We start from the raw sequence: 27,442 nt of genomic DNA, 5'->3' as shown, positions 1-27,442 counted from the left end.
GAGCAGAAGAGGCTCTCAGAGAGGTGGGATTTCAGAGACCAACTATTTTGTTTTTTTAGACGCGCACAGTAAGCAGTTAACCAATCAGAGCAGAGGAGGTTCTCAGAGGGGTGGGGTTTATAGAGAAGAACCATTTCGCTTTTTTGGAACTGAATTGTAAGCAATTGACCAATCAGAGCAGAATAAAGTCATATGACCAATCAGAGCAGAGGAGGCTCTCAGAGAGGCAGGGTTTACAGAAACCAACCATTTCAACCAACCTGTTAGAAAAATGCTAATGTGGCAGTGGATAAGTCAAGAAAATGAATGTGTTTTTTTTTTCTTCCCTTAATTGCATTTAAACTTTTAGGAGGCCTTTAAATAATATGACAAACCTTTAAAATCCATAATAGGGGCACTTTAATGAAACTGAATATTGTCTGTCAGGCCAATTAGATTAGTTATACAAACAACAGATTGCTTTCTTTATTTTTCACACTCTCCGAGAAGTAAATTGGTTCAGTTTTATTAGTTATTCACCATCCTGAAATCAGCCTCATCGATTATGTTCCAGACAGTCATTAGTTTTCTGTTCTGCTCGTCTCGTCTCTGCTATTATGCACCCGAACACTCTGACTCATGTCTGTTTTTTTTTTCTGCACGCAGGGCATCGTGGGAAACCTGTCCAGTGGGAAGTCGGCATTAGTTCACCGGTATCTGACAGGAACATATGTCCAGGAGGAGTCGCCTGAGGGTGAGTGAACAGCGGGACGCTCAATACAGAGTGTTTGTCAGGCCGGTCACCCAACAAGACCCCCTGCCGTGTTTTGTCACGTATGCTCATCTGCGCGCCGCATTCATTTGTTTATTTTTAGATGAACAGATTATTGTGGCTGCTAGGTTGAAAATTCAAGCTTCAGAAGTGAGGTTAGAACATTGTAAGTTAGAAAATCAGATCATTTATTAACTTATGGGGTAAATTTAAGATATAGAAGCAGTAAACATTGATTTTCATGTTGGTTATAGGTCGGGTGCACTGATCTCGATACTTGGTCCAGATATCGGTTCGATACTGCTTATTTTGCTGGATCCGCTATCGGCTATTTATACACTCTAAAAAATATTGTTTAGACCATACAAAAAAAAATAATAATAATTACGCAACAGTTTGCATCAATCTATTTAGGTTACAACAACATCTAACAAAATGAAGTTCAGACAACAAACTTTGTTATGTTAGCCAAAAGGCCTTTTCCTCTTCACTTTTACATAGCATAAACTCCATTTTTTTAAGTTGAGTACTCAAAAAATTAAGTTGTTTCAACTACTTTTTTTTTTATTAAAATGTAAAATAAATCCAGTGTTATGTACTTAATTCACATAATTATACATGCAGGTTATCAAGTTTAGAACATCCAATATATTAAATACCTGAAATTGTTAATTGTATTTTTTTAAATTTACTGTTCATATAGCTGCTTGTAACAAACACATTCAACAACAACATTTTTCTTTTCCAGTAATTTTTTTATTTGTTTTAAACCACAGTCTTCTAGTATTTTACAAAACAAAACTGAGTACTGTCTCATATAAACAGTATGAAAAATAACAAAACACATCAGCTTAAAAATACAAAACAACATGAAGTGCAATATAAAGAGCACAATCTACTCTGAAATAAGTAGAGACCTCAGAAAATAATGTTCTTGAGATGCATTACTTTTGCACTGGGCTTTAGTCCATCAAGTTCGAGAAACTTTTCAATTTAAGTTCCTTGAGGTAGTTCAGATTCAGAGTATATATGCCCATCAGTACAGCACCTTGAGATATCCATTCCATTTAGGATTCTCATGCCTTCAACTATGATGGTTTCCGTCTTGTGGTTCAATTCCAAAGTAGACTGATCAGCAATAATGGCAATTGTCATTACTTGCCTCCTCTTTAAGCTCCTCATCATTAAGGTGCTCCTCAAATTCTTGTGTATTCTTGTAAAGCAAAAAAAAAAAAAAACTTTTTTGAGTCAAAAAAAAAAAAAAAATCTGCTACCATCAACTGTATTTACCAGGAGTAGCCAACACTCCAGTAGAATGGAAAAAAAACTTATTTGGAAATTAAGTTAAAGTCAGATATCTCACCTTAAAATGTCATTTGTGCCAAACAGTATACCTAAAACTTGTCCAGACTTGCTTCTTGCTTGTTCAGAGGGGGAGGAGCTTTGAAATCAAGAACTCCATTTTTGCAGAAAGATTGAGCTATCAACCCAATTTCTTTTTGTTGCTACTAGTTAAATGTTGTTTCAAACTAACTGACAGACATATTTACCTTTAAATTAGCTGCATGTTTTAGTTGATGTAATTAATTGTTCTGAAATTATATATATATATATATATATATATATATATATATATATATATATATATATATATATATATATATATATATATATACACACAATTATTTTTAAGGGGTTTTCACCTTTATTGAGATAGGACAGTAGAGATTTTATAGACAAGAAAGTGGGGAGCAGAGATAGGGGAAGGATCAGTGAAGGACCTCAAGCCAGGAATCGAACTCAAGTCGCCGTGAGCACCTTGGTGCTATGTCAACCATTCACCACTTGGCTATTGGCTCTGACTCTTTGGGTTTTTCTAAAATCTGGTTCAACTCCATGTCAACAGCTCCATTAAAGAATATTATTCCCAAAAAAAAACATGACATGTACAATAGTTATTTTCCCCGCTGTATATGCACAAATATATTGTTGTTAAGCATCTTATAGAAAATATTCATTTAAAAGAGAGACCTATGAGGGGTGTACTCATACATGCTGAGCACTGTATTCATTGTTTTTAGTCCCCGAAAGCTGTTAACACTTGAAAACGAATGTCCATAATGCATAAAACTGTTCAATTTTAGTTGAAACTGTACTGTACAATGAAAGCATATTAAGTTTCTCTGCGCTTCACTCTTTCATTTCATTATTAGATGTGGACACTATTTATTTAAACCTGCAATTTGATGGCCAAATTGTATAAAAAGCAGGTGAAATATTCATGTGGCCTGGTGAGTTTTGTCGTTAAGCACATTGTATTTCTCTTAAAGAAAAAAGACGATCGGGAGCCTGTTGGGACTTGTTTTGAATGCAGCTTTCGCAGTTCTGGCTAATTCAGTCTGATTCTGTGTGGCCAGACTGTGCTGCTGCTCATTTCTGATGCAGTGAGAGTTGCGAAAATCAATGAATTGCTGTGGGATTGCGAGACACACACACCTGCGTATGAACATCAGAAACTAAATAAAAGCATAGTTTTTTCTTTTGTAATATTAGAAAAGATTTCATAATTCAGCAACTAAATATCTTTTTGAGATTCTATTATAACTTGCATCAGGGCTGAACAAAAGCACACGCAGAAGGGATTGTTGTTGTTGTTGTTGTAGGGTTAATTAATTAGTTGTAATTAAAAATAAATGCCTTTCATGTTCTGAAGTAAAGCCTTGTGCACCCTTTTGACTTAATCATATTTTGTGCAAACCTTAATACATTTCTATCTGTCTATCTATCTATCTATCTATCTATCTATCTATCTATCTATCTATCTATCTATCTATCTATCTATCTATCTATCTATCTATCTATCTATCTGTCTGTCTGTCTGTCTGTCTGTCTGTCTGTCTGTCTGTCTGTCTGTCTGTCTGTCTGTCTGTCTGTCTGTCTGTCTGTCTGTCTGTCTGTCTGTCTGTCTGTCTGTCTGTCTGTCTGTCTGTCTGTCTGTTTGAATAAATGGTTGACATTAATACAAATATTTAAAATATGCATAAATAGACAATGGGCTAATATATTATTACTATAGATGTATAATACATATAAATAAAAATATAACATAAAAATATATATTATAATAAATATAATATATATTTTTGTCTGTCTGTCGTTCCATCCATCCATCCATCATTTTTGTACCATTTTAAATGTCTTCACAGAATTGAATGTGAGCTATATATATATATATATATATATATATATATATATATATATATATATATATATATATATATATATATATATATATATATATATATATATAATCTTACTTTTTCTAAACTAATGTATAGAAACATTTTTTTTATATGTACACTCACCTGCCACTTTATTAGGTACACCTTTCTAGTATCAGTTTGGACTCCTTTTGCTCTCAGAACTGCCTTAATCCTTCGTGGCATAGATTCAAAAAGGAATTGTAAATATTCCTTAGAGATTTTGCTTCATGTTGACATGATAGCATCACGCAGTTGCTGCAAATTTGTCGGCTGCACGTCCAAGTGGCGAATATCCCGTTTCACCACATCCCAATAGTGCTCTATTGGATTGAGATCTGGTGACTGTGGAGGCCATTTGAGTATAGTAAACTCATTGTCATGTTCAAGAATCCAGTCTGTGATAATTCATGCTTTATGACATGGTGTGTTATCCTGGAAGTAGCCATCAAAAGATGGGTACTCTGGTCAAAAGGGATGGACATGGTCAGCAACAATACTCAGGTAGGCTGTGGCGTTGACACGATGCTCAATTGGTACTAATGGGCCCAAAGTGTGGCAAAAAAAAAAAAACATTACACCACCACCACCAGCCTGAACCGTTGATACAAGGCAGGATGGATCATTCTCTGTAAACCCTTGTTCGTGAAAATCCCAGCAGATCAGCAGTTTCTGAAATACTCTGACCAGCCCATCTGGCACCAACAGCCATGCCACGTACAAAGTCACTTAAATCACCTTTCTTCCCCATTCAGATTTGATATTTATTCATTGGGATAAACCCCTTGAGATGTACCATCTCATTTTCAAGGGGGTTCCACAATTAATCACTATCACATAATAACAACACAAGAAGACAAAACATAATTTACACAACATCCAAAAAACATGACATAAAAAAATTAAATAAAATAAAGTAAAAGAAAAGAAAAGAAAAGAAGGGAGGTGCTCGGATTAAACTGCAGCAGATCGTCTTGACCATGTGTACATGCCTAAAAGCAGTTGCTGCCATGTAATTGGCTGATTAGAAATTTGCGTTAACGGGCAGTTGGTCCGGTGTACCTAATAAAGTGGCCGGTGAGTGTTTATTTGTGTATATTATTATTATTATGATTATTTTAATTTATTAAAATGTCATTTTAAATGTCTTTATTTTTACACAGTTTAATGTGTCCTATAGCAGCATCAACTATTTCTTTAAAAAAAATGACTGATCCCAAACTAATGTACAGAAACAAAATACCGATGTCATACTCTACTTACACTATGCAGAACCTATACTGAAATATCTCAGGACTAAGTTAACTTTACCATGGTAAATGTTTCAAAAGGGACTGAATGATTACTATATTCATACGCACCAGTATTTACAGAACATTTTAGTACCGTAAAGAGATTTTCACAGCATTGTAATGTAATAAATGTCAGAAAAACAATGGCTTTAGAATATCTCTTTAATAAAAAAGCAGTAATGAAGAACTTTCCTCAGACTCTGTTCTCCTCAGTCTGACATTTATATTTCTGTAGTATACTTGCACACATCTGGCAGGGAAGCAATTACAACTAACAAGTGATTTTAGCAATTGTTATTCATATGGCATGAAGCGTTTGCAGACGTTCGCAGGTTTATTAAACGCCGCCTGATTGAAAGTGACCCTAATTTCTCCTAGTCTTCATTTGTTATCTGTCGTGGGCTCCTGCAGTTTCCATGCTGATGCCCCGCCTCTACGATTGCTCCGGTGTTGCTATGGCAACAGAGGGTCATGCATTCCGCCCCGCCGCCACCAGAGCGTGTCATCAGTCGCTTGGCGTTTACTTTTGACTGACGGCAGGGAGATTAAATGTTTTTGCCCTCTTGGCAGCAGCTGCCCCCTATGAAATCTAAATTAGAGATTAGAATCATAACGGCTGGTTCCTGATGACTGAAACCAGGGCTGAGTTTCAAAAGAATCACAGCATTGTGAAAAGACTCATACACCGCTGCCGGCGACTGTAAGAATTGGTTTCTCATTGTAATTTTCTTCTTAGGCTTTCCAGTAGCTCAGTCTCAAGCTTAAGACGTGTACTTTGAGTGGCGTCCTGCCAAAGTCTCCATGGGCAGGAGACTCTGTGTCCTATTATGGCATGTTGAAACGTGTCCTTTCTGGTTCCAGTGCAATTATCACCTACTTTAAGATCTTGAGTGAAGGCACTAGAAAAAAAAAAGTTTAATTCAATTGTTTTCAATGAATGTTCCCCATTAGGATTTTTCAGATACAAACTTTTGTCTAGTGGGAAATCTAAATGGTCAAAGTGTATGATAAATGGAGTTATTGTCTTCTAAATGAAGCGGTTCTGGACTGCTGAAGTGATTCAGTAGTATTTCCAGACCTATATCCTGTGCAAATCTGCTGTATGGGTTTCGCTGTACCACTGAATGGCAGTCGAGGATCTTTATTGGATGTTGGCGTATAGAGCTGTGGCGAAAAATCATGCAAAGCCTGCTAGTTTTTAACAGCAGATGGCGCTGTAGGCTATTATTAATAAAAGATGGTGCTCTAGTCTAGTTATTAACAGCAGATGGCGCTCTAGGCTAGATTCTAGGATAGTTTTTAACAGCAGATGGCGCTCTAGGCTAGATTCTAAGATAGTTTTAACAGTAGATGGCGTTCTAGGCTATTTTTTATTTAAATATGGTGTTCTAGGCTAGTTATTAACAGCAGATGGCACTCTAGGCTAGATTCTAAGATAGTTTTAACAGTAGATGGCGTTATAGGCAATTTTTTTATTAAAATATGGTGTTCTAGGATAGTTTTTAACAGCAGATGGCTCTCTAGGCTAGATTCTAAGATAGTTTTAACAGTAGATGGCGTTCTAGGCTATTTTTTATTAAAATATGGTGTTCTAGGATAGTTATTAACAGCAGATGGCACTCTAGGCTAGATTCTAAGATAGTTTTAACAGCAGATGGCGTTCTAGGCTATTTTTAATAAAAGATGGTGCTCTAGTCTAGTTTTTAACAGGAGATGGCGCTCTAGGCTAGATTATAGGATGGTTTTAACAGTAGATGGCGCTCTAGGCTAGATTATAGGATAGTTATTAACAGCAGATGGCGCTCTAGGCTAGATTCTAAGATAGTTTTAACAGTAGATGGCGTTCTAGGCTGGTTTTTAATAAAAGATGGTGCTCTAGTCTAGTTTTTAACAGTAGATGGCGTTCTAGGCTATTTTTTAATAAAAGATGGTGTTCTAGGCTAGTAATTAACAGCAGATGGCTCTCTAGGCTAGATTCTAAGATAGTTTTAACAGCAGATGGCGGTCTAGGCTATTTTTAATAAAAGATGGTGCTCTAGTCTAGTTTTTAACAGGAGGTTGCGCTCTAGGCTAGATTATAGGATGGTTTTAACAGTAGATGGCGTTCTAGGCTATTTTTTTATTAAAATATGGTGTTCTAGGCTAGTTATTAACAGCAGATGGCGCTCTAGGCTAGATTCTAAGATAGTTTTAACAGTAGATGGCGTTCTAGGCTATTTTTTTTATTAAAATATGGTGTTCTAGGATAGTTATTAACAGGAGATGGCGCTCTAGGCTAGATTATAGGATGGTTTTAACAGTAGATGGCGCTCTAGGCTAGATTCTAGGATAGTTATTAACAGCAGATGGCTCTCTAGGCTAGATTCTAAGATAGTTTTAACAGTAGATGGCGTTCTAGGCTGGTTTTTAATAAAAGATGGTGCTCTAGTCTAGTTTTTAACAGTAGAGGGCGTTCTAGGCTATTTTTTAATAAAAGATGGTGTTCTAGGCTAGTAATTAACAGCAGATGGCGCTCTAGGCTAGATTATAGGATGGTTTTAACAGTAGATGGCGCTCTAGGCTAGATTCTAGGATAGTTATTAACAGCAGATGGCTCTCTAGGCTAGATTCTAAGATAGTTTTAACAGTAGATAGCGTTCTAGGCTATTTTTAATAAAAGATGGTGGTCTAGTCTAGTTTTTAACAGGAGATGGCGCTCTAGGCTAGATTATAGGATGGTTTTAACAGTAGATGGCACTCTAGGCTAGATTATAGGATAGTTATTAACAGCAGATGGCGCTCTAGGCTAGATTCTAAGATAGTTTTAACAGTAGATGGCGTTCTAGGCTGGTTTTTAATAAAAGATGGTGCTCTAGTCTAGTTTTTAACAGTAGATGGCGTTCTAGGCTATTTTTTAATAAAAGATGGTGTTCTAGGCTAGATTATAGGATGGTTTTAACAGTAGATGGCGCTCTAGGCTAGATTCTAGGATAGTTATTAACAGCAGATGGCGCTCTAGGCTAGATTCTAGGATAGTTTTTAACAGCAGATGGCGCTCTAGGCTAGATTCTAAGATAGTTTTAACAGTAGATGGCGTTCTAGGCTATTTTTTATTTAAATATGGTGTTCTAGGCTAGTTATTAACAGCAGATGGCACTCTAGGCTAGATTCTAAGATAGTTTTAACAGTAGATGGCGTTATAGGCAATTTTTTTATTAAAATATGGTGTTCTAGGATAGTTATTAACAGCAGATGGCACTCTAGGCTAGATTCTAGGATAGTTTTTAACAGCAGATGGCTCTCTAGGCTAGATTCTAAGATAGTTTTAACAGTAGATGGCGTTCTAGGCTATTTTTTATTAAAATATGGTGTTCTAGGATAGTTATTAACAGCAGATGGCACTCTAGGCTAGATTCTAAGATAGTTTTAACAGCAGATGGCGTTCTAGGCTATTTTTAATAAAAGATGGTGCTCTAGTCTAGTTTTTAACAGGAGATGGCGCTCTAGGCTAGATTATAGGATGGTTTTAACAGTAGATGGCACTCTAGGCTAGATTATAGGATAGTTATTAACAGCAGATGGCGCACTAGGCTAGATTCTAAGATAGTTTTAACAGTAGATGGCGTTCTAGGCTGGTTTTTAATAAAAGATGGTGCTCTAGTCTAGTTTTTAACAGTAGATGGCGTTCTAGGCTATTTTTTAATAAAAGATGGTGTTCTAGGCTAGTAATTAACAGCAGATGGCTCTCTAGGCTAGATTCTAAGATAGTTTTAACAGTAGATGGCGTTCTTGGCTATTTTTAATAAAAGATGGTGCTCTAGTCTAGTTTTTAACAGGAGGTTGCGCTCTAGGCTAGATTATAGGATGGTTTTAACAGTAGATGGCGTTCTAGGCTATTTTTTTATTAAAATATGGTGTTCTAGGCTAGTTATTAACAGCAGATGGCGCTCTAGGCTAGATTCTAAGATAGTTTTAACAGTAGATGGCGTTCTAGGCTATTTTTTTTTATTAAAATATGGTGTTCTAGGATAGTTATTAACAGCAGATGGCACTCTAGGCTAGATTCTAAGATAGTTTTAACAGTAGATGGCGTTCTAGGCTGGTTTTTAATAAAAGATGGTGCTCTAGTCTAGTTTTTAACAGTAGAGGGCGTTCTAGGCTATTTTTTAATAAAAGATGGTGTTCTAGGCTAGTAATTAACAGCAGATGGCGCTCTAGGCTAGATTATAGGATGGTTTTAACAGTAGATGGCGCTCTAGGCTAGATTCTAGGATAGTTATTAACAGCAGATGGCTCTCTAGGCTAGATTCTAAGATAGTTTTAACAGTAGATAGCGTTCTAGGCTATTTTTAATAAAAGATGGTGGTCTAGTCTAGTTTTTAACAGGAGATGGCGCTCTAGGCTAGATTATAGGATGGTTTTAACAGTAGATGGCGTTCTAGGCTAGATTATAGGATAGTTATTAACAGTAGATAGCGTTCTAGGCTATTTTTAATAAAAGATGGTGGTCTAGTCTAGTTTTTAACAGGAGATGGCGCTCTAGGCTAGATTATAGGATGGTTTTAACAGTAGATGGCGTTCTAGGCTAGATTATAGGATAGTTATTAACAGCAGATGGCGCTCTTGGCTAGATTCTAAGATAGTTTTAACAGTAGATAGCGTTCTAGGCTATTTTTAATAAAAGATGGTGGTCTAGTCTAGTTTTTAACAGGAGATGGCGCTCTAGGCTAGATTATAGGATGGTTTTAACAGTAGATGGCACTCTAGGCTAGATTATAGGATAGTTATTAATAGCAGATGGCGCTCTAGGCTAGATTCTAAGATAGTTTTAACAGTAGATGGCGTTCTAGGCTGGTTTTTAATAAAAGATGGTGCTCTAGTCTAGTTTTTAACAATAGATGGCGTTCTAGGCTATTTTTTAATAAAAGATGGTGTTCTAGGCTAGTTATTAACAGCAGATGGCTCTCTAGGCTAGATTCTAAGATAGTTTTAACAGTAATTGGCGTTCTAGGCTATTTTTAATAAAAGATGGTGCTCTAGTCTAGTTTTTAACAGGAGATGGCGCTCTAGGCTAGATTATAGGATGGTTTTGACAGTAGATGGCGTTCTAGTCTATTTTTTAATAAAAGATGGTGTTCTGGGCTAGTTATTAACCGCTGATGGCTCTCTAGGCTAGATTCTAGGATAGTTTTTAACAGCAGATGGCGTTCTAGGCTAGATTCTAAGATAGTTTTAACAGTAGATGGCTCTCTAGGCTAGATTCTAAGATAGTTTTAACAGTAGATGGCGTTCTAGGCTATTTTTAATAAAATATGGCACTCTAGGCTAGTTTTTAGGCTAGTTTTAAAAAAGCAAATAGCACTTTAGACTAGTATTTAAGATAATATTGCATGCAAGGCTAGTTTTTATTACCAGATGGCACTCTAGCCTAGTTTTTAGGCTAGTTTTAACAGCAGATGGTGCTCTAGGCTAGTTTTTATCACCAGATGGCACGCTAGCCTAGTTTTTAGGCTAGTTTTAACAGCAGATGGTGCTCTAGGCTAGTTTTTATCACCAGATGACACTCTAGGCTAGTTTCTAGGCTAGTTTTAACAGCAGATGGCGCTCTAGGCTAGTTTTTATCACCATTTCTCACTCTAGGCTAGTTTATAGGCAAGTTTTTAACTGCAGATGAAGTTCTAGGCTAGGTTTATCACCATATGGCACTGTAGGCTAGTTTCTAGGCTTGTTTTTTAACAGTAAGTGGTGCTCTAGGCTAGTTTTTTTCACAAGATGGCACTTTAGGCTAGTTTTAACAGCAGATGGCGTTCTAGGCTAGTTTTTAGAAATAAATGGCACTCTTGGCTAGTTTTAACAGCAGATGGCGTTCTAGGCTAGTTTTAAAATTAAATGGCACTCTAGGCTAGTTTTAACAGCAGATAGCGTTCAAGGCTTGTTTTTATAATTAAATGGCCCTCTAGGCTAGTTTTTACAGTAATAGGCTAGATTTTCATGTTTGTTGTTTTGACTCTGGTTAATGTAATTTTCTGCCTGGCATCATGGGTAATGTTGTTTTCCTGCATTCTATTAAACAATACGATAGAGTTGAACATATGTTGAATTAATCAAATCAACAAAACAAAAACATACGAACTGAGCAACTAAGACCTCATCACATGTCTGGCTTCAAAGATTTATCAGTTGTTTTTAGAAATCAGTTTTCCTGTTGTGGACAATATGCCGATATATAGTACTCCAGGCGTCCCGAGTTCGAGTCCCTGCTCACAAACCTTTCCTGATTCTGTCCTCAGCTCTCTCTTTCTCTCTCTCTCTCTCTCTCTCTCTCTCTCTCTCTCTCTCTCTCTCTCTCTCTGTCTCTTTCTCTCTCTCTCTCTCTCTCTCTCTTTCTCTCTCTCTCTCTCTCTCTCTCTCTCTCTCTCTTTCCCCTCCCAACAAGATAAAAAATAAAAAAATAAAATTCCCCCTGGGGAAAATGAAACGTACCAAAGAAACTCCTCAGTTACGAGAAAATAAAAACCCCGTTTAGTTTAGTATTGATGTGAATCTGTCATAGGAGACAAAATCACTAACCTTTGCCCAGCATGAATATTTTAATCATTTTTCTTCTGTAAAACAAAGCTACGTCACATCAATTTTTATTTAGCTGTAGGCCCAAGGGAAGCACATACCGAACAATATATAGTACATACGGATTCTCAGGACACCAGTGAACTAATTAAATTCCAGTGTGCTCATCGTAGTGATATCTCTCAGTCGATGTGAGGTCACAGAATAGATTCTCCACGTCGGGTCATATTGTGTTTCGTCTGCTATTATTAGCATCCCTCGAGGCTCTGCTTTACTACACCTCTTAATGTCAGTTTTCTCCAGGGTCAGCGAACTTGAAAGTAAGGATTTACCATGTGACCTGAACAATGGCAGGTTTCAGTCATACACTGTCCAACAAGCATTCAGTCATTATATTTAGCCAATACTAGACCCCTGTAGGAGGTTTCAGAAGTGGGAAAGTTTCATCATGTATTTCCCAGAAGGAGAGTAGAGGTGAAGTAAACAACCGAGTCATTGGTTGAGCAGGTTACACTGAGGTTACAAACTGAATAAACTGAACTGTGCTGCCTGTTTAATAGTGAGAGTGTGTGTATTATTCTGGAGTGTGCATGTAAAGCATCTAGCAGTAATTGTTCAGCATTTTTAATTCATAAATAGGTTATTATTTAATATTTATTATTTTATTTTATACATTATAAATGAGCAACATTTTAAATGAATTAGAAATTATTTTATGTATTTATTATTTATTATTTTTGAGTAATGCATTATAAAAAGCAAGCAACATTTTAAATAAATAAATTAATAATTAATTATTTTATATATTTAATATTTATTATTTTAAGTAATGCATTTTAATAAGCAAACAACATTTTAAATTAATTAATTAATAATTTATTGTGTTATATATTTAATATTTATTATTTTTAAGCAATGCATTATAAGCAAACAACATTTTAAATTAATTAATAGTCTATTATTTATTATATGTAATATTTATTATTTTAAAGTAATGCATTATAATGAGCAAACATTTAAAATTAATTAATAGTCTATTATTTATTATATTTATTATTTTTAAGGAATGCATTATAATAAGCAAACAACATTTTAAATTAATTAATAATTATTTCATATATTTATTAATTGTTATTTTGAAGTAATGCATTATAATAAGCAAGCAACATTTTAAAATAATTAATAATTCATTATTTCATATATTTAATATTTATTTTTTTTAGTAATGCAATATAGTAAGTAAGCAGCATATTATCGAATTAATAATTCATTATTTTATATATTTAATATTTCTTATATAAAGGAATGCATTGTAATGAGCAGCATTTTTTAAATTAATTAATAATAAATATTTATTATATTTAATAGTTGTTATTTTGAGCAATACTTTATAGTAAAACAACAATTATAATAAGTTGCTGCAATTACTTGTTAAATAATGAATAATTAACAGTAATTATTTGGTATTTATTATGTATTATTATTTATTATTATTTGTTTTAGTTTTATGTAATTATTTTTAAAAATATACTGAATATTTTGAATTTAAATATGTATGTGCATATGTAGGATTCTTTAAAATAGATATTTATAATTTATAGTATTTTTTATATTAAATTTATACTATATATGTTTATTCATAGTATAATAATGTATACATAATTAGTTGATTGTTCATTTATGCAAATGTAAATAATTGTAATCATTTGTCAACCATTTATATATATAAATAAAATGTATTATAATAATTTTATAAGTTAGTCTTATACAAATATTGTTTATATTTTATTTATTTATTATATAGCCTATTTATAGTTCACTGTTCATGTCAAACATTTATTTATAAAACTAATTTATTATAACAGTATTTATTTTAATACGTATTTTTATGTTATATTTTTATTTATATATATTATACATCTAAAGGAATAATATATTAGTCCATTGTGTATTTATGCATATTTTAAATATTTTTATTAATGTCAACCATTTATTTAAACAGTAACTTATTAAAATAGTTCTACTTAATAGTTTTAGAGCTTTATCCAATTAAAAATAATGTTTTTATATTATATTTTTATTTATATTTATAGTATAATAATGTTTTAGTTTATTGTTAATTTATACACATTTAAATCATTTTATCAATACAGTAATTTGTCAAACATATATAAAAATAGTTTTTAGAATATAGTTTTGCTTAAAGTTAGAACACTTAAAAGTTTTTATTTCTCTTTAATAAATAGTTTTTTTCACACATTATATTCTGTAAATAATACCCCCCTGCCCCCCCAATATGACATATTTATATTTATGTGTGTACATGTATAGGATTCTCTAAAATATTAAATTTATATTTATTATATATGCCTAGTTTAATAATACATTGGTTTATTGTCCGTTTGTGCAAATGTAAATAATTATATTCATTATAATAAATTAGATCAAGCATTTAGTTATAAAAGCATGTGTTTTATGTACAGTTATAATGCTTAATATTTTTGGCTTTTTTTCCCAATAAATAGTTCTTGCTTTAAATATATTTTAATACATTTTGTTCTGTAAATAATCCCTTTTTTCAGTTTTTAATTGTGTAAATGAACAGTGTTTTATCAGTTCTGTACCAATTCTGCTGTCTGATTCAGTGGCTGCTTATTGAATTTCCCCGAGCATTTTCAGGTCAAAGCTTTCTTTTCCTCTCCAGGCTTTTCATCAATCCCTCACAAAAAAAAAGTCTTGCCTTTTTACCCTGTCATAATCTGCCAAGATCTCGCTTCTCCTGTTATCTGTCCCTCTAGAAGATTACCGTAAGGCAACTTTCAGTCAGCTCCATTATAATAAAAAAAAAGAAGAAAGAAAGAAGCAGTTTAATTTAGCAGAATCTCAGCAGCATCAAAGTTAGTCTCTAGCGGCTGTGAGGAAGAAGAAGAAAAAAAAATCTGTAGAAAGAATAAATGAAGGGCGGAATATCAAAGTATTTGATTCTCAGCTCACTGCCTGTGTTGAAATGACTCCGATTCCGGATAAGGGCTTGCTAATTCCATTTGTTAGCATGATATTTAGTTTTTTTTTTTATCAGTTGCTTTACTCTAAGATTCCTACGTGTCTGTGTGATGTATAATGAAGCCGGAGTGATGGGTGGATCTCTGCTGGGTTTAATCTGCAGTCAGGTTTAGACATGCACACACAAATACAGGCCCTCCATTAACATCAGCAGCCTTGGAATATATGAGCAAACACTAAAAAGAAAAATACTGGGTTTCACATAGCCCAGTCACGATATCTATTTTTCATTCATTCATTCATTCATTCATTCATTCATTCATTCATTCATTCATTCATTCATTCATTCATTCATTTTCTTGTCGGCTTAGTTCCTTTATTAATAAAGGGTCGACACAGCGGAGTGAACCGCCAACTTATGACAATTTTTTCACAGCTATCTTTTGCTCATTGTGGAACGGGTAGTGGTCGAAGGTTAGGACCACGACAACCCAACCGTCGGGCACAGAAACTGCGAAAAAATTATTTATTGATTTTATTTATTTATTTATTTGTTTTTTGCCTAAAAAATTATGAAGAGCAGTGTGCTTTCATTGAACAATTGCACGCAGCAACGTTGCATTAAAATAAAATAAAATTATTCATTCATGGCAATAAATTAGATGTCAGATTGTAGTTTTTGAGATATTCCAATTCAGACTTTACAAAAATTATGAAAAAACTTTTTCAAAAGAGACAAAAAACACTGAAAATGCCCTTTTCCCCCATCAGGGCAATATTTAAAGGGACAGTTGTTCTGTTAATTTACTCACCTGTAGGCCATTGAAGATGTAGATGACATTTTGTTCTTCGGTAAAATAAAATAAAAAAATAATAATGAGGGTTTTTAGCTCAGTCCTTGGTTTTTGCTGATTTCTATAATGCAAGGTAATGGTTACCAGTTTATAAATTTTTTATTATTATTTTTTTATTAAACACATGCAAGCATGTTTAAAATAATTCCTGTGGCTTCTAATGATAAACTGAGGTCTTGTGAAGAGGATTGATCAGTCTGTGCAAGATATTGAATAGTATTTACAATATTATTAGCTTTAATCCATAGCTTGATCAAACAGTTCATACGGTATGTCCATGAGCTTCCGGTCACTATACTCCATACGATAATGGAGCTAATAATATTTTACATAATGTTCAGAATCCTAAACCGACAGAGCGTTTCATTTCATAAGACTTCAGTTTGTCGTCATGAGCCTCAGGTATTGATTAAGACTTGTTTGTATATGTTTAATTTTATTCTGAAAAATGGGTAACCATTGACTTCCATTATATGAATCAGCATGGGCCACGGATTGGGCTTTAAAAGTTTTTTGTAATTATTGCCCTGATGGAGGAAATGGGCATTTTTAGTGGTCTTGCCATTTTCTTACAGTATTTCCATCTTCCATTTTGCAAAGCTTTTAGCTCAACAACCTTTTAGCTCCAAATCACAGCGTGTTCTTTGGTCTCAACCAATTGTGATGAATGAATAAGTGAGTTTGGCCTTTGTGCTCCTCATATTTTTACCTCTTTGATGTAGAATGGCTCGGCTGAACAATTTACTTTTCCAGGTAGACCAGGTGTACAAAAAATGATGTAAAAATATCAAGGGGAATGTAGAGTTGAAGTCAAAGTGATTAGCCATCCTTTGAAATTGTATTTCTTTTAAAAATATTTCCCAAGTCTTGCTTAACGGAGACGTAATAGTTTTAATTACTCATTTCTATTTTCTCATTTATTTTGTATTTGCCATGATGACAATATATAATATTTACTGCTTTTATATATATATATATATATATATATATATATATATATATATATATATATATATATATATATATATATATATATATATATATATATATATATATATATATATATATATATATATATATATATATAAATGTATTAAAAATATATATATATAAATATGTATATATATATATATATATATATATATATATATATATATATATATATATATATATATATTTTTTTTTTTTTTTTTTTACTAGATATTTTTCAAGATACTAGTGTTCAGCTTAATGTGCAATATAAAGACATATAGGTTTTTATGTTATTATGGAAAGTCATTGGAAATCAGTCGTTTGTTCTTTAGACAATGGAGAAAATATGTATTATTAAACAGCACTAATAATATTGTCCTTAAAGTAGTTTAAAAAAAAATGCTTTTATTCCAGGCATACCCAAAGAAATAAGACTTTCTACAGAAGGAAAAATATTATAGGAACTACTGTGAAAATTTGCTTGGTCTGTTAAACATCATTTGGGAAATATTTTTCAATATTTTACAGGAAGGCTAATAATTTTGACTTCAAAAGTACTTCAAAATTATTATTTATAAATTAACAAATAAAAAAAACTATTATTATTATTATTATTATCATTATCATTATCATCATCATCATCATCATCATCATCATTATTATTATTATTATTATTATTATTATTATTATTATTATTATTATTATAAGCTTTATTTTCACAGGAAAAGCATATTGAGGATAAAATCTCTTTTACAAGAGCATCCTGGCCAAGATTAGGCAGTATACAGTTCACATGGGTTCAACAAACAAACAAAAAAACAAATAACAGGTAACATCTTTCATCCATCAAAAGACACATACAATGACAGTTAAAAACTATTCAGAACATCTAGAGGTCCATGTTTCAAACTCCAAATCATTAAAACATAATTAAAGTATATAGTGAAACCAACTCTTTAAGCTGAAACTTTGTTTGGAGGTTATTCCATGCTTCTTTAAAAAAAAAAATCCCATTTCAGTATGCCCCACTGGTAATAAACAAGCTGTAGCTAGAAACAGATTTTATTTTTTTACATTTTTTTACAAATGTAACTTTGGACAAAGATATGCCAATGCTTGAGCCTACGAGTGGACACAGCTATCCGTGTACAATGAACAATTTCTACAATTACATGGACACCAATAATTTCATTTTAATTCGATAAAGGCAATAATCTGATTAAGAGTTAACCATGTAAACAGCAATTTTTTTATTAGTTTAATCGGATTAAGGTCATAATCGAACTAAAGAGAAATCGAATTAAGACGTGTGAAGTATGCCGATTTTAGTCGCATTATTGAAGTGCAGTACAGACATGTAAACACATTAATCAAACTATTACCGTCATTTAGGGCTTTTCGCCGAGATTTGCAACAGGATAGTCCACACACACACACACACACACACACACACACACACACACACACACACACACTCACAAACACACACACACACACACACACACAGCTGTTTGACACTCTTTGCACTTACAGAGTCAGTGCAGACCACAGACACCTGCATTGTGAAATGCCGAGGTTTTATTTTTTCCCATCCATTCAGCATGCGGTATGACATTAAAACAACACTCTACCACCAGTTCATACTATAGCTGCATCCAATATCTCGTTTGTCATGAGGGGCATGCCCGAATAAAAGTGAAAGTGCCAAACCGCAGTTAAAGTCGACAAATTAATAGTGAAACACCCAAAATTACATGAAACTCCGGTGGAAATGCGGGTGACCTCAGTGCACCATGGTAAACAGTGTTTGAAGCATGCAAGATGCATTATCACATGAATTGTGGTGCACATAATTGAAAGATTTTTTAATGATTATTTTATAAAACTGAAATAATTATTATCTAAATAAACTTTAATTCAAATTTAAAAAATATATATATACATTTTTTTAATTCTTTAAATGGGTGTGTGTGTGTGTGTGTGTGTGTGTGTGTGTGTGTGTGTGTGTGTGTGTGTGTGTGTGTGTGTGTGTGTGTGTGTGTGTGTGTGTGTGTGGTGTGTGTGTGTGTGTGTGTGTGTGTGTGTGTGTGTGTGTGTGAGAGAGAGAGATGTCAGCGTCTGTCTGTCTGCTGGTAAATGAGCAGTGTGTTGTAGAAACAGTCTAATGAATGTCATTGTGTGTGTTTGCAGGAGGGAGGTTTAAAAAGGAGATTGTGGTGGATGGCCAGAGTTATCTACTGCTGATCAGAGATGAAGGAGGTCCACCAGAACTACAGGTACACACCACTGGTAGCACTTACACACTGTTGATTTTTTCAGTCGGGTATATATAGTTTCATAATTATTTGTTTGTATGCATTAGATTAGACAGTACCAAAGCCTAATCTGACGAAAAAGATTATAATTTTTAGGATCAGTGTCTAAAAATTAGTACTCCCAATGAATATGTTGGTGGAAAATATGAAATACTTTTTTAATAAACAGGAAAAGGAAAAATCTATACATTTATATAAAATTTTATTTTATTTATATACAGTGTAATTTTTTGGTAACAACTTGTTTGAATTTAAGTGCATTCTCTTTCTGTTTTTTAAAATATTTGGGTGACAACTCTGAATTTAATAAATATAACTGTTTAATAAAATAGTTTTGTGTAAATGCATAAGAAAGTATTTCTAAATGCATTTATTTTCAACAGAGGGTGTACCCATTGCTGTGCACTGTTTATGCTTGTTTATATATATGTAAAGGTAAATAAGCAAGTTATTGTATAAGGTTAGGGTAATTAGGCATGTTATTGTATAACGGTGGTTTGTTCTTTAGACTAACGAAAAAAATATAGCTTAAAGGGGCTAATAACTTTTTTTTTCTTGCCTAAAATAAAACAAAGAAGACTTTCTCTGGAAGAAAAAATATTTTCAGACATACTGTGAAGATTTCTCTACTCTGGTAAACATCATTTGGGAAATATTTAATTTTTTTAAAAAAAAGTTCAAAGGGGGTCTGATAATATATATCTATGAGCTTGGGATTTGGAGTCATGTTTTTGTATTTTCAGTTTTTCATTTTAAATATAATTTTTAAACAATAAAAATATTAGTTGTACTAGTAGTATGTTTTATAATCATATACAGTTGAAGTGAGAATTATTAGCACCTCTTTGATTTTTATTTTCGTTTTTAAATATTTCCCAAACGATGTTTAACAGATCAAGGAAATTTTCACAGTATGTCTGATTGTATTTTTTCTTCTGTAAAAAAATTGGCTAGAATAAAATTTTTAAATTTGTAAAAAAAACATTTTAAGGTCAATATTATTAGCCTCTTTAAGCTATATTTTTTTTCTGATAGTCTACAGAACAAACCATCAATATACAATAACTTGCCTAATTACCCTAACCTGCCTAGTTACCCTAATTAACCTAGTTAAGCCTTTAAAGGTCTCTTTAAGCTGAACAGAAGTGTCTTGAAAAATATCTAGAAAAATATTATTTCTTGTCATCATGGCAAAGATAGAATAAATCAGAGATGAGTTATTAAAACTATTATGTTTAGAAATTTGTTGAAAAAAAGCTTCTCTTCATTAAACAGAAATTGGGAAAAAATAAACAGGGAGGCTTATAATTCTGACTTCAACTCTATATATATTAAAATATTTATATATGATGTATTTTCAGTTTTTTAATAACAATAAAATGAAACAAATCAACTCATATTATTCATATTCATATTCATATTTATTATTATTATTATTATTATTATTATTATTATTATTATTATTATAAATAGCAGTAGTAGTAATGCAAAATAAAATTTTGTATTTGAAAATTTGCCCTCAGGTTTTACAATAATAATAATAATAATAATAATAATAATAACAACAACAACACATGCAGCAACTTTGTAATAACTTTAAAATTAACAAACCAGAGAATTTAAAAAAAAAATCATAAAATAGCATATTATTATCTATATTATTTGTTATTATTATCTATATTATATTATGTATAATATAATATTATATGTATTATTTGTGCAAATGCATTAGATTATTCAGTACCAAAGCCGAAAACCAAAAAACATTGGCCTCATATCTCAGATTTTACAACAACAACAACAACAACAACAACAACAACAACAACAACAATAATAATAATAATAATAATAATAATGACAACTTTGATAATTAAAAAATCATAAATAATTATAATATTATCTATACTAATATTGTAATAATATTAAATTTATATCATGTCAAAGTATGATGTTTATGGCTGGTCACCAATAATTTTTTACCTTCTGTTTACTTAAAAAAATTATTTTAATAAAAACTAAACCATAAAAAATGTATTATTGTGAATGTGTTGCGGCATTATTTCTAGCCACAGTATTAGATAACTAATATAAATGAGCATGCACAAATGTGAACATGACAACCTATGGTGATCATCCCCTTTACTGTATAAAAATAGAGCAGCATAAACATTCTTCAAACTCTCTAATTTCATGCTCCACCAAAAAAATAAGCAATTTTGTTCATTTTCAACACACTCAAGAACGTCTAACCGTAGATTAAAAACTGTTTACATATCATCACATAAACTCCAAGTAATACCCCAAACACCTTAATTATCTTGTTGAATTTGCAGCTGGAGGGCCGCATGCAGACGCGGCGCTACAATAATTGATGATTTTTGAGAAAGTGAGAGTTTTTCGCGAGTCGAGTGAGGAACTGTTCAAATAGCTGCTAAAATATTCCTCCAATGTGTCAGCAAGTCATCATTGGTTCAGCGGCTCCTCTCGCCCCGCGGGGCCTGTTTCAGGGTGGCCCTATTTTCACATTTTACCGCAGCTCAGTGTAATTATAGTCTGATGGCTCTCAATGGCGGCACGGATGAGCTAGGGATTTGGAGTCAAACTTTTTTCTTTTTTTTCTGCTAGTGTGGCGATAATTATTCAGTGTTCAGTTTAGCTCGGTTTTATGGTAATGCGTAATTGATTAGAATGCAAATTACTGTAGGAATCTGTAATGGGGGTTCTTCATGTTTCCTGCAGACGACATTGAGAGTGTCTCTGAGCTGAAATATATTGTTCCGCCTTGCCAAATTTAGCAATAACTCCAATTATTATCTTTCAGGTAGTGAAATAATGAGCAGAGTGATCATATATGTAGGTTTCGGTAAACGGCGAAAATTGTACAGAGCTTAAATATACAGAAACAATCTAAGTTTGTGTTACTTTTATTTATTAGCAATTGTAATTGAATAGAATTATATGCTATTGAAAATAGTTTTGAATTAGAATTCTTAACTTGAATTAAAATTTCTTAACTTGAATATTGAACACCTAAAATTTAAGACAACTGAATTTTTTAAAGTCAGATTTTTATGTATTTTCAAACCTACTTTCTGGGCGATCTGGTTTTTTTGGTTTTGAATTGAGGTTAGTTGAATTTGATGTTCAGAATTTCTTCATCTTGAAAACCTGAAACTGTATTTTTACAAACTCAACATCTGCAATCTGAATTCTGAAAAAAAAATAAAAATAAAAAATTGAAGTTTTAAGTTTGTAAATGAAAATAATATTCAGTTTTATAAAATTACAGTTGACACTAATTTAAATTAACACAATTCATATTCAGATATATGTTCAACAGAGCAGTAGTTTATTGGTGAAATCCTCTCACAAAATTACGTTCGTTTTTTATTCTAACTACTAATATAGAATAAGCTGAAGCAACACAATTAAGATTTTTTGTGACAACTTAATTTCATGTTCAATCCGCTTAAGTTTTTTTTTTTTTTTTTTTTTTTTTTTTTTTTTTTTTTTAAGTAAAATAAGTTAACTTAATGGCTAAGTTAATAAACAACCAAAGCTGTAGTTTATTGGTAAAATTCACTCAAAAAACTATTTTGCTGTTTGTTCAAACTACTTATAAAAGCATAAGCTGAAGCAACACAATTCTTGTGTTTTTTTTTAAAGACAGCTTAATTGTTTCATGTTCAATCCACTTAACTTAAATTAATTTAAGTACAATAAGTTAACCTATTTAAGTTAACTAATAACCAAAGCTGTAGTTAATTGTTAAGATTCACTCAAAAAACAATGTTTGCTGTTTGTTTAAAGTACTTATAGAAAAGAAGCTAAAAACTACATTCTTTGAGTTTTTTGGGATAGCTTAATTGTTTCATGTTCAATCCACCTAACTTATTTAAGTTAATTTAATTTAAGTAAAATATGTTAACCTAATTGTTAAGTTAATTAATAATAAAGTAGTAGTTTATTGCTATGATTCATTCAAAAAATGACGTTTGCTGTTTGTTTGAACTACTTAACACAATTCTTGAGATTGTTTTGTGACAACTTAATTTTATGTTCAATCCACTTAAGTTCTTTTAAGTGAAATAAGTGTACGTACTTGTAAAGTTAATAAACAACCAAAGCTGTAGTTTATTGATAAAATTCTCTCAAAAAATGAAGTTTAAGTTTAAACTACTTATAAAAAATAAGCTGAAGCAACACAATTCTTGAGTTCTTTCGGGACAACTTAATTGTTTCATGTTCAATCCACTTAATTAGGTTAATTTATATTAAGTAAAATAAGTTAACTTCACTAAGTTAACGAATACCCAACTCTGTAGTTTATTGGTAAGATTTTTTATGGTAGATGTTTAATCTACTTATAAAAGAAGCTGAAAACACAATCTTTGAAGTTTTTTGTGACAACCTAATTGTGTTATGTTCAGTCCACTTAACTTAATTAAGTTCTTTTAAGTAAGTAAAATGATTTAACTTGGCTAAGGTAAGTTAATTAACAACCAAACCTGTAGTTTATTAGTAAGATGCACTTAATAAATGATGTTTGCTGTTTGTTGAAACTGCTTATGTGAAATAAGCTGAAATAGCACTTTTTTTCGGGACTTAATTGTTTTATGTTGAACATCACTTAATTTGATTCCTTTATGTTTTCCCAACACAAATTGATTGTGTGGAACCCAGCTTGTTTTATCATTATTTTTGTTTCGTTTTTTTTTTTTCCTTTGAAATATTACCAAAAAATCCAAGAAGGAAATTATTATAAATATCATTAAAACTATTACATCTTATCATTAATAGCTCTTAAAAACAGATTAAAATGTGTCTGCTTCTCACTCAGGGCTGTCTATGCTAATAAAGGAGAGATAGATTCCACTCTGATGACTCATACAAAGTGTTTCTGCAGACTGTTTTTAGGAAGTTTGATGATAAAAAAAATAGAATTAGAGGCTGGTTGTATTGACATTCTGTTGTGTTTAAACCCTTTATAAATGTGAGTTTTGCATAATAGCGCACCTCATATAACTTGTTTTAGGACCAGGATCACATATTTAATTAATGTTACCCATTGGAACTATATTGTAAAGTGTTAACACTGACATATTTGTTTCTGTGTGAATGTTATATGCCACGTTTAATAATAAAAAAAAAAAAACACTAGAGATCTGTGACTTAAAGCTGCTGGAATTGATAGTTTGTTTTATTCTTTTAGTTTGCGGCCTGGGTGGATGCAGTAGTGTTCGTCTTCAGCCTGGAGGATGAGATCAGCTTCCAGACGGTTTATAACTACTTCCTGCGTCTTTCTAGCTACAGGAACGCAGCGGAGGTTCCCATGGTGCTGGTGGGGACGCAGGGTGAGTCGGGCTCCCTTTGGTATGAGAATAGCAGTGTGTCTGACAAGAACACCATTAAGAGGATCATAAAGTCAGTTGAAAGGTCTGTTGGAGTCAAAATGTCATCTATCGAGGAACTTTATCAACGACGTTGTCTGTCTAGGGCAAATAACACTTTAGGGGATCCAACCCACCCTGGTCATAGCCTGCTCTCGCTCATACCATCAGGCAGGCGTTACAGAAGCCTGAGGTGCAAATAAGTGCAGTTGCGGGATAGTTTTTATCCTGTCATTATAAGACTTTTGAATAATACCATTTCTTAAGCATTGTTGATAGCTAGTGTTAAATAATAAATCAATAAATTTGTTAAACTAGCATAAATTGTTAATATTACAACAAATGGCAAAATAGGTATTTAAGTATTAAGTTATTCTCTTCAGAGATTTAAAAAAAAAAATAGGTTATTTATTATACTTTTTGTTATTATACTTTTTTATCATGTTAGGATTTTTAAGTGTTTGTATAATGATGTCTTTTATGTTCTTGTTGAGTCTGTTGCAACGTAATTTCGTTCTGCATTACAATTCTATTGTCATGTGTTGAATGACATAAATAAAGGAAACTGAACTGAACTGAACTCCTCTGTAAACACAGCACTGGGACGCACTGTGTTTTTATTAAATCAGAGTCTTGCACTTAGTCATAGTCTAAAAAGGTGACACGGTGGAGTCCATCCCTCTTCTTTTTACTCCCTGCAGAGCTTTTCATTATGAGATCAGCCAGTTCTTGTGTACAAATTGCACTTTAATAACACGCATAATTAGCAGATTAAAGGCCACACTGCAGGCGGAAACGGTTTTTGTGACAATTTTGAGATTTGGGGCTTTTTAAGTGGTTTTCTTTTTCGGTTTGGTGTACAGAAAACTATCTATCTATCTATCTATCTATCTATCTATCTATCTATCTATCTATCTATCTATCTATCTATCTATCTGTCTGTCTGTCTGTCTGTCTGTCTGTCTGTCTGTCTGTCTGTCTGTCTGTCTGTCTGTCTGTCTGTCTGTCTGTCTGTCTGTCTGTCTGTCTGTCTGTCTGTCTGTCTGTCTGTCTATCTATCTATCTATCTATCTATCTATCTATCTATCTATCTATCTATCTGTCTGTCTGTCTGTCTGTCTGTCTGTCTGTCTGTCTGTCAGGGATGTGCATAGCAGCCGGTATTTGTATTTGTTGAGGGGGGAAAAGTATTTGTATTCGAGTAAAATCCAAAATGGCATAAAAATCTATATTTTTTTCTATTACATTTTTTTACAAATTTACAAATTTACGTTATAGTGTAAGTATTGTTTAATTATACCCATTATAATAATTATGGATATGCAATATTGGTTGATGATTTTGAACATGTAACAAGAAACATCATTGAAAAAAAAAAACATAACAGCCATTACCTCATCCATGGTTAAACCAACAACTAATAAAATACCATTGTGAACATTATGAACCCCACCACCACCGTTCTTGTTGAAGGACACTGAATAGACAGAATAAAAACAGATAATACTTCAAACGGTTATTCTTCTAAAAGAACTTCTTTCTAATGCACAGAATTCCAAAAACTAAAATTAACTAAATAAAACTAAATAAACCCCTGACTGGGAGATCTGGCAGAACTAAAGTAATAAAGATACAAAAGATACAGCCCTGCTATTTTCATCTGCCTGCCACAAAACAGACACAAAGTTTTTATTTTTATTTTATTTTTTTTTATGTTACACTGAAGAATGTTGAAGAAAAAAAACAGCCATTGACTTCCACATTATTTATTGTTTGTGTTTCTACTATGAATGTCAAGGACTGCTTTTCCAGCATTCTTCTGAATATCTTGTTTTGAGTTCAACAGAAGAAAGACATTTATAAAAAGTTTAAACTGAATTCAATTCAGATGTGTGCGTAGATGTTAAAAGAAAAATGTATCAATATGTTATGAAATATATTTGTTTCAATAATGTGAAAGTAAATGAGAATCATTTCTGAAAATATGTAGCATAGCATGAATTTAAATAGTCATTCATCATAATGCATAAATGATAACGTTCAATAAATGAGATCCATAATTATGATGCATTGATAATAATACCTCAATAAAAGGAGTAAAATGATTTCAAATGAACAGATCAAGCAGTTTAACCAAATAACCAATTCAGATAATACATATAGTAAATGTAAGCAGTGAGGAAATGTTCATTTTTGGATGAACTATCCCTTTAAATGCAATCAATGGTAATGACTATTAGTGTTTTATAAAGCTGTTCTTCTTGCTTGAGCTCTTTAGTGTGATTTTTATATGTGGTTTAAAGGAACAGTACATGAATATGCGATGTGAATATGTGTTTCAGATGCCATCAGCGCTGCTAACCCCAGAGTGATAGATGACGCTCGAGCTCGCAAACTGTCCAATGACCTGAAACGCTCCACATATTATGAGACGTGCTCCACCTACGGGCTGAACGTAGAGAGAGTCTTTCAAGACGGTGAGATTTCAGCACTGTTTTTACTGCACTGTATGTTCTGTGGGACATTTGGGTTTCTGTAATGTTTATAAATATGCACTTCTTGTATCTTTTTGAAAAAGGGTAATGCGTTATGGCACACATGCTAATTATTGATGTTACTTTTTACTTAAATCAGGTTCACCAATCATTACAGTGAGGGAATAATAGTGAAACAGGCACATATATTTATATATATTTTTATATATTATATTTATATATATATATATAATTTTTTGTACTATATATAGATCATTTTAATGTAGTCATTACATTGGTCCATTAACATTTCCTGCTTGTTATTAAACTATTTCATAACTTTAATAAGAGGTGGTTCAATCATTACTTCATGTTAAAACAGCTATCATAATCTATAATATCATCATTCATCAATATGTGGCTCTTTTTGGATTCTCGGAAGCTATAGAAATTAAAAATGGAAAACAGGAAAGAGTGTTGATATAGTGCAAATAGAAATGTATATCTAATATATGTATAATAACATTATTATACTATATATTATATTATATATATGAGCAATATCACACAAGTAGCAGTGGGATA

At 32.3% G+C, this 27,442-nt stretch overlaps 1 protein-coding gene across 7 annotated transcripts in view; it reads left to right on the top strand.

Annotated features, from left to right (window-relative positions):
* agap3 (ArfGAP with GTPase domain, ankyrin repeat and PH domain 3) overlaps window positions 1-27,442 on the top strand; it is a 985,397-nt gene that overhangs the window by 170,928 nt on the left and 787,027 nt on the right. For all 7 annotated transcript variants that reach the window (XR_012399506.1, XM_017353885.4, XM_009297586.5 and 4 more), the window contains exons 3-6: window positions 646-733; window positions 18,869-18,954; window positions 24,206-24,347; window positions 26,726-26,860. Coding sequence is in view for 6 of the 7 variants with exons in the window: in XM_017353885.4 (XP_017209374.1) it covers window positions 646-733; window positions 18,869-18,954; window positions 24,206-24,347; window positions 26,726-26,860 (451 nt within the window). In the remaining variant the exon portion in view is untranslated. The remainder of the gene's footprint in view (window positions 1-645; window positions 734-18,868; window positions 18,955-24,205; window positions 24,348-26,725; window positions 26,861-27,442) is intronic.

The sequence above is a fragment of the Danio rerio genome, chromosome 24 (genome assembly GCF_049306965.1).
Source record: "Danio rerio strain Tuebingen ecotype United States chromosome 24, GRCz12tu, whole genome shotgun sequence".
Classification (NCBI taxonomy): domain Eukaryota; kingdom Metazoa; phylum Chordata; class Actinopteri; order Cypriniformes; family Danionidae; genus Danio; species Danio rerio.
This window is presented reverse-complemented; position numbering and strand designations above follow the sequence as displayed.